This window comes from Colias eurytheme, chromosome 23, assembly GCF_061535395.1.
Source record: "Colias eurytheme isolate Ceu_HAF_F1 chromosome 23, ilColEury1 Martin Lab GWU primary, whole genome shotgun sequence".
NCBI classification, from domain to species: domain Eukaryota; kingdom Metazoa; phylum Arthropoda; class Insecta; order Lepidoptera; family Pieridae; genus Colias; species Colias eurytheme.
The window spans coordinates 8,225,914-8,234,109 of NC_143002.1; the positions used below are offsets into that span (position 1 = coordinate 8,225,914).

The 8,196-nt window shown below is 32.7% G+C and overlaps 1 protein-coding gene across 1 annotated transcript; it reads right to left on the reverse strand.

Moving 5' to 3' along the window:
• Window positions 1-1,389: 1,389 nt before the first annotated feature.
• On the reverse strand, window positions 1,390-7,921 carry TBC1d7 (TBC1 domain family member 7). The gene is made up of 6 exons (XM_090115438.1): window positions 7,552-7,921; window positions 4,290-4,486; window positions 3,769-3,947; window positions 3,009-3,104; window positions 2,567-2,696; window positions 1,390-2,122 (listed from the first exon to the last, which is right to left on the reverse strand). The coding sequence occupies exons 1-6, from the start codon at window positions 7,784-7,786 to the stop codon at window positions 2,027-2,029; spliced, it is 933 nt and encodes a 310-aa protein (XP_089971564.1). The 5' UTR covers window positions 7,787-7,921; the 3' UTR covers window positions 1,390-2,026.
• Window positions 7,922-8,196: the final 275 nt, after the last annotated feature.

The window sequence follows — 8,196 nt, forward strand, 5'->3', positions numbered from 1 at the left end:
TTGTGCAGAGAAATGGAGGGGAACTGGCAGGGGGTCGGGCGACGCGGGCCGCGTAAGGCAAACACGCTTAGTTTGCCTTACCTAGCGCGAAAGGACGACGCAGTCGTATTTTTTGTGTAATAATTTTATTATACATAGGTACTTACATATTCTATTATGGCGCGCACAAACTGATCCGTTTACGTAAATAATATTTAGCGGTGCAATATCTGTAATTATGGATTTAGGAACAAATAATTACATCAGATTTAATAATCGCAATTATTTTGAATGTACATATCAATAAATGATTTCATCATAATATTAATAATCTCAATTGTTTTATTTCCCATTTGTTGCAACCCTAGCGTATTTTCGTGTGGCAGCGTAAGTACCTACGCTGGCGGCCGCGGCGGCATCGCGCGACATCAAAGGCGTTTCATTACTGTAGGAAATAATATTGTAATACTGTGACAGGACATTGAAATCAAGACAAGGTAGGGTTTTAGAAATTTCTTTGATTCAATATTCATAATATTATAATAATTCGTTTCATAAAATTGTTAATAAATCGTTATGGAACATCATTCTTCAATAGAAATTTAGAAAAATACAAAATCCTACATACAAGTATTGTGTTGTGCCTAACTGCGAAAATACTTTATGAAATGCTCCAATGTGTTTGTTTTTGTAACATAGTAATAGTCAATGGCTTTTAAGAAAAAAGTGGTGTAAAGCCATGTGTAAAGCTATGTAGGTATAAACTGTAAAGAGGCGCGATATTCTTATTTCTCATAAGTTAATATTGTTGTGAAGATCACTTTGAATTCTGTTTTTTTAATAAATTCACTAATCTAGTTTCTAACCTTATGAATTTGAAAATAAAACCAATATTTACTACGTACATAAATTTATTTTTCATCAAATATTAATCTTATCTTATACTAGCGGTCACATTTTGCGATTCATTTTTATATATCTTATATATAAAAATGAATCGCAAAATGTGTTGGTAAGCGCATAACTCGAGAACGGCTGAACCGATTTCGATAATTCTTTTTTTATTATATTCCTTGAAGTACGAGGATGGTTTTTATGTAGAGTAAACGTAAATATGTACCACGGGCGAAGCCGGGGCGGACATTTTGCGATTCATTTTTATATATCTTATATATAAAAATGAATCGCAAAATGTGTTGGTAAGCGCATAACTCGAGAACGGCTGAACCGATTTCGATAATTCTTTTTTTATTATATTCCTTGAAGTACGAGGATGGTTTTTATGTAGAGAAAACGTAAATATGTACCACGGGCGAAGCCGGGGCGGACCGCTAGTATTTTATAAAATAATTTGGAAAATCCAAAAGTGCACGCCTCATAATTTTTTTTTAATAAATATTTATTAATTATTATTTTTGTTTATTTAATAACAATTAAACCACATCGAATCAGACCCTGAAAAATGAAAGGGTTCTATTCCTGAGCATACTCAAGCGTAAGAGAAAAAAAAAAGACTCGATTAGTAAAGTATTTCGGTCGCTATCGTGTTAACAAGAAAAAGGATCCGCACATACAGACACACGGACGTCCAAGACAGAACTTTTTTAAACTGTTTTTTAACTAGTTTAAATAACAAAAATGACATCAAAAATATCATGAACGTTAAAAATAGTGTTTTTTCTTAATATGTGTGTGTATGTATTATCTTACAAGTGCAATGTATGATACATAAAGACATTTTAAGTTTGAAAAATCAGATGTTTTGCGCGAAGTGACAGTAGTACCCACCTCAACGCTTCGCTTATGAGGCGTGCAATAAGAAAACTTTACATTTCAAATTTGTGCAAGACATATAAAATTCACCAAATATCATCCCAAAGAAGCACTTGATTCGGTATCTGTATTAGAGCGAAATAGCTTATTCAAATTTCTTTACATTTAAATATTATTGCTATCTCTCTCTATCGCACTAGAACAACACACTCAGAACGAGACAGTCATATTTCTTCCTGTTTCTAATGAGACGCGCTCATTAGAAGGTCATACATCATTTCTTTGCTAGTTGATCATTCTGTGGCTGGGCATAGTATTGCCAGAGCTCAATTGCCTTATTTGCTACTACTTCTTCACACTGTTCTGGGATCTGAAATTTATGATTAGTAGGTATATTTTTTGAGATGGTAATAAATTATTTTATACTAGCTGGCTGGCATGTCCACAGTAAATAGAACACAAAGAGTAAAGCAACTTATCTTTTTCGATTAAATAATGATCTAGGGCATTATTAAAGTAATATTTTGTTAATTTTTAACATAACTTTGATACGACATTGGACAAAAAAGTTTCGAGCGCTCTGTGAAGAAGGCATGCGCTGACAATATTACGATTATCTTCCATGCATATGTTTTTGTAAATAGTTAATCTGTTGCAAACATTTTGCAGATGTTAGTTTCCATACTGTTTCTATACTATTTACTGTGGCAAAGGTCTATCCTTGTTTGTGGTAATAGTAAATTAGTATTTAAGCCTGAATCACCTCCAAAACATATTTTATCACTTCTAAATATTAATATTTGAGTTTACTAACCTCTGAAACATATTTAATGACCTCTTCCTCTGTTTTAGCTCTCAATATATTTCTCCTGAGCGTGACAACCAACATGACAGCAACAAATGACAGTATTTTAGGCGCACCACTACATACTTTATCCCAGATCCTGAAGAAAAGAAATAGATTTTTATTATAATGGTAACAATCATTTATATATCTGACGTAATTAATATACAAAAAAAAGTTTTAATGAAAATACCCACCTTTTTTATGGAAAAAATTTAAAGAAATAAAAGACTAGATAGTATTATCATTATATAGCATAATATATTTCTTATTTCTTCATAATAAATAGTAAAACAGCCCTTTTACCCCAAAAGGTTATTATTGGCTAGAATAAATTGCGTAAAAAACTTTCTATACTTGGTATTACACATTTTCTTTAATTAATAATTTTATAAGAATAAAATATACATACTTAGTAAGTGATGTATCATCCAAGACACCAGCGAAACAGCAGTTAAACCATCTTGTCAGCGGCAACTTGTCCAATGCTTTTATTTCTATTAAGTGACTGAAAAAGATAATTAAAACATTATACATTTACGGTCTTACTAATAAAATGTTACCCATTCGCTATGCAATGGATTAGTTATTGCAATAACCTGTCTTGTTTTTATAATTGATGTTTCATGTGAGCAAGAGCAGGACATAACTATCGTAGAAAATGGTTGAAATTTATCCATTGTTTAACTTTTTATTAGTAAGGCCGTTAAAGCATAATTATTGTGTAAACAAATAATTATTTAGAGATCAAAAGATATATAATTATGTAAACTAACTTCTATCTTAGAAACAAAGGTCAAGCAAAAATAATTTATACTTATTACTTTTAAAACAAGAATTTTCAACGAACAAAATTTTTGTGCAACAAAAACTATCATAAAAATAAGTCAAATTAAGTTTGAAAGAGAATTCCCACAATTATTCTATGTAAGTATTGATTATTTCACCATACCATTACTTATACACTAAAAGACGGGTTGCACTGGGGGAGTGCCGGCAGAAGTGAAAACTTGATTATTAACGTTCAGCATGTTTGATATTTTGGAATGGTATCCGTCTTACGCTTTTTCGATCAGGTCACGTGTCCTGACGCGAGTTTAAGATTTTATACCCATTACAGAAAAAGTGCTTAACGCCGCTAAAAGAAGTTTTCACTTCAAAAATAAACTTACTTATACAACTCTGCGTCTTCCTTTTCGAGCATATTTTGGAAGGCCTCCCTCAGTTTGCCGAGGTCCTTCTGCATGTTCCTCACAATCTCGCTCAGTCCCTTTGTCAGCCAGTACACATCTACCTCATTATCGTATAGCTCTAGTAGTGTGTTCGCTATTGGTATAAATGTATCTGCTGACTGGAAAAAAATATTTTTTAATAAAAGGTATATAGTAATATTTAAAGGTAAATATTTTCATAGTGGTGGTTTAAAGTTTATTCAACACCCTGGAAATAAAGTTGATTTGAATTTGTGTGAAACAGTCAATGAATAAATAAATGAATTTGAAAAAAACATAAAACTGGCTTGTTGTTGATTTATAAACACAAAAATTAGTATGATAATTCTTGGTTATAAAATAAGTACATACATTGCTGACCATATGAGTCAAATTTAGTTTTTTACAAAATTGTCAGAAAACAAACACAACACTTAATTTAAAAATAATATTTTAGATAATTAAATGCTGCTGTAACATACAGAACAATTACTCTCAGGAAATATAGGCGGTTTAATGTCCTCTAGTTCCAATAGCCACATGGCTAGTAGTATCTGACTCCTTGGCCCAGACATGTCGGCTAACTCCATTTTCTGAACGGCATATAGCAGATCATCGTATTGATCTGTGCGCATCTCCATCACAAATTCATGTGAATCTGGATACACTGGGAGGATATCTGAAAGGTATGGTTCAATATAGTAAGTAATAAATAATATAAAGATAAGATAAATTCATTCTTAAAGAACCAACATTAAGGTATGAAATATGGTGTCCCTTCGTCCAGCATACTCACCACAACTCACCATGGAATCCTGATATTTCATGAATGTCAAAAAACTGTTCTGAAATAGTGCTAAATAGTGCCCAAAGGAAAAAAATAGTGCTCTTGTACTTGCGAAGTTATAGCCATAGTTCGATGAGTATGCTGGACGAAGGTTTCGCCCAGCATACTCACCTCCGTCCGGAGAATCTGTATACGCTTCAAACATAATTCATACTTCAAAAAATAGTTCCCAAATAGTGCCAAACGGTGCCCAAAAAGAAAAAACAGTGCTCGAATAACTTCGGAGTTATAGGCTTCGTTCAGTGAGTATGCTGGGCGTAGGTTCTACGCCCAGCATACTCACCTCAGTGCGCGAATATCGAACGAGCTATAGGTATAATTTACGTCTCAAAAAATTGTGCTTGAAATAGTGCCCAATATCAGTCCAATTTTTGCTTGACTTTTGACTTAGAAAACCATTAAATTTTAATGTAAACTTCTACATACTAACGTAAAATGGGGTACAGTCGTCGACACATGTTTTTGGACAAAAATATTAAACTTTCTAATTGTAGACTTCATGTTATTGGAAATAATTATGGTATTTTCTCACATGTCAAAAACTTTCGATTAAATGCATTATTATATATTTTATAAATAATAATAAATGAATGAAACTTTAAGCGTAAATGAAGTCTATTACTTCATTGCATTGTGTGTTTGTCTGAATAAAAACAGTCATTTGCAGCCAATAAAATTAATATCTTGAAAAATTGTAAAAAGGAAATTATACAGTTTCTTTTTGTATATATGTTGCAGGCAAAACTTATAACCAGTCAAAACTAGTACTGTGACATAGTTATACAAATTTTTAAAACTCTTTCCAATAGTTTCATCAATGAAAGGTTTAGCAATAAAAAACATTTTTAATTACTTACGTTATTTATTACTATTTAAAGGGCCAAAGTAATCAGAATTCTAGTTAACTAGTTCACAGCTTTTGTTAACATTCATAATATAATCAATGTAAATAGAAAAAATTGTAGTTTTAATATTGTATATAATATACATATAAAAAAATGTTTAGCGTCGCGGGCGCCGCGCGTCGTAAGCCCCATACCTATTGACCGTACGTGCATCCATTACTGCCACACTATATTGAACTTTATCACATGAGGAATACAGGTCAATTCCGTAAACCTTGTGGTACCGTCCTTGATCCGGAAAATGATTATTTTGAATAATTTTGTCAGTTGTAATGTAAGCATTAATAACAGCAACTTTATTTTTCATGCATGATTTACTTCATTTGATATCTTAATCCTTCAAGCGCCGTGATCTAGACAAATATATAAAATCATTGTTCCTAGCTACCGGGGTCCCATGCGACGCGCGAAGGCTTAATCATATTATTATAAAGTATTATTAAAATAATGTGTAATTAATAATATTGCGATTCTAAAGTAAATACTCCCTTACATAGACAATATAACAAAACAAATAATTTACACAAGACAAAAATTGTTAGAAAGAAAGTTAATAATATTGTATTCGACTGTACTCAATGTAATGTATGTAGAAGTTTACAATCAAATTTAATGGTTTTCTAGGTCAAAAGTCAAGCAAAAATTGGACTGATATTGGGCACTATTTCAAGCACAATTTTTTGAGACGTAAATTGTACCTATAGCTCGTTCGATATTCGCGCACTGAGGTGAGTATGCTGGGCGTAGAACCTACGCCCAGCATACTCACTGAACGAAGCCTGTAACTCCGAAGTTATTCGAGCACTGTTTTTTCTTTTTGGGCACCGTTTGGCACTATTTGGGAACTATTTTTTGAAGTATGAATTATGTTTGAAGCGTATACAGATTCTCCGGACGGAGGTGAGTATGCTGGGCGAAACCTTCGTCCAGCATACTCATCGAACTATGGCTATAACTTCGCAAGTACAAGAGCACTATTTTTTTCCTTTGGGCACTATTTAGCACTATTTCAGAACAGTTTTTTGACATTCATGAAATATCAGGATTCCATGGTGAGTATGCTGGACGAAGGGACACGAAATATGTTCAAAATGAAAGTTATAAAACAATATTAGAGAAATAACAGGTATATTGAAATGTAATATTTTATTATGTCCGTTGAATTGTAACTTGTAGCTAACTCCAACTCAATAAAATCAAAGTAAAAATTATTTAAAGTAATAATAATTAGCATAGACGAGCCCAAGTGAACTGGGATAAATCTAGGCACAGAAATGGTAGTAAAAATGGGTTGGCTTTAGTTAACTGCCGCACGAATTTGTTGGAAATATTTATATTTTTAGTTAGCTAGGTAATGTAAGATTGTAATTCCAAAATATTATCGTTAGGAAACTTGTAGTTTTTTAGTTATTAATTTTTAAAGTTAATAATTTTTTGTGCGAAAAAAGTGCATTTATCCGTTTTGTTGTGCAAAAAAGCGGACCAAGACGTTCCATTTCACTGTACTGTGACTTTACGCTGCGGCCGGCGAGTGCCAAAAGCGATTTTAGGGCTATTTTTAATATCCAAATAGGTAGCGAGGAGCGAAGCGACGAGCGTGTTAGGTTAACTCTTGAACTGCCGCACGAGCCGAGCGAGCGAAGCGAGCGTGCCGCGGCAGCGGCCGGCGAGTGCCAGAAGCGACTTTAGGGCGATTCCCACTCAAATAAAAAAAACTACGTAGGTTTTCACAACTTGTTTGTATTTTATTTATGTATCGTAAAATTTTTGTTACACCAATTCCATACATTTTGAGGTTAGAATAGGAAAATTGATTTTTCTCCAAAACTATTGGTTTCCTAACTTTCCCCTTTTGGTGGGAGGGTCCCCCCCTCCTCCCCCCCATCCCCCACCCACAAAAAACCTATAATACGTGCGGCAGTTCTCTAAAGAAACCCCGTAAGAATATTAAGATTGTACTTTAATGTACAAAAATATAACATATTAATTTACCTAATAATACTTTCCACACTAAATTACGATAAGCGGCCGGTACAGTAAATCTTAGACAAAACTGTTTTAACTTCACTCTATCCCATGGTTTTTCTTTCATGAGAATCTCCAAAGATTTCTTCTCTTCTACACCGCGGCAGCCGACTTTTTCATAGTATGAAGAACGAAAATTCCTCTCGTCAGTCATTGTAGTTAGATTTCGTTGTAGGGAGATGAATTCTTGAGGAAACACCATGAAGAATTATGTTTTTAAAATGATAAGGACATTCTTTTTATAATATAGTTATTTTTATATATGTAGTTCAAGTAATAATATGTAAATCTCAAAAAAATTAATGTGGAAATGCGATTTGAAGTGATACAAAATCAAAATATGAAAATGAAAAATATGTCAATTGTCACATAATATGACAGCCGTCTTATTGACAGTGGTTACAGACATGTGTAAAATCCTTAAAACGGAACGCATAATATGATTGACAATTTTGCATTAATTGAAGATTCATTAAGATATAGTGAATAAAACAAACATGGTAAAACAAAATAAGTCTTCAAGGCGCTTAAACTTCGTCTTATTCATAAGTCTTTAAAATAAATTCATTATATTGTGTTAAACGGAATATAGTATTTCGAAATTCGAAATAG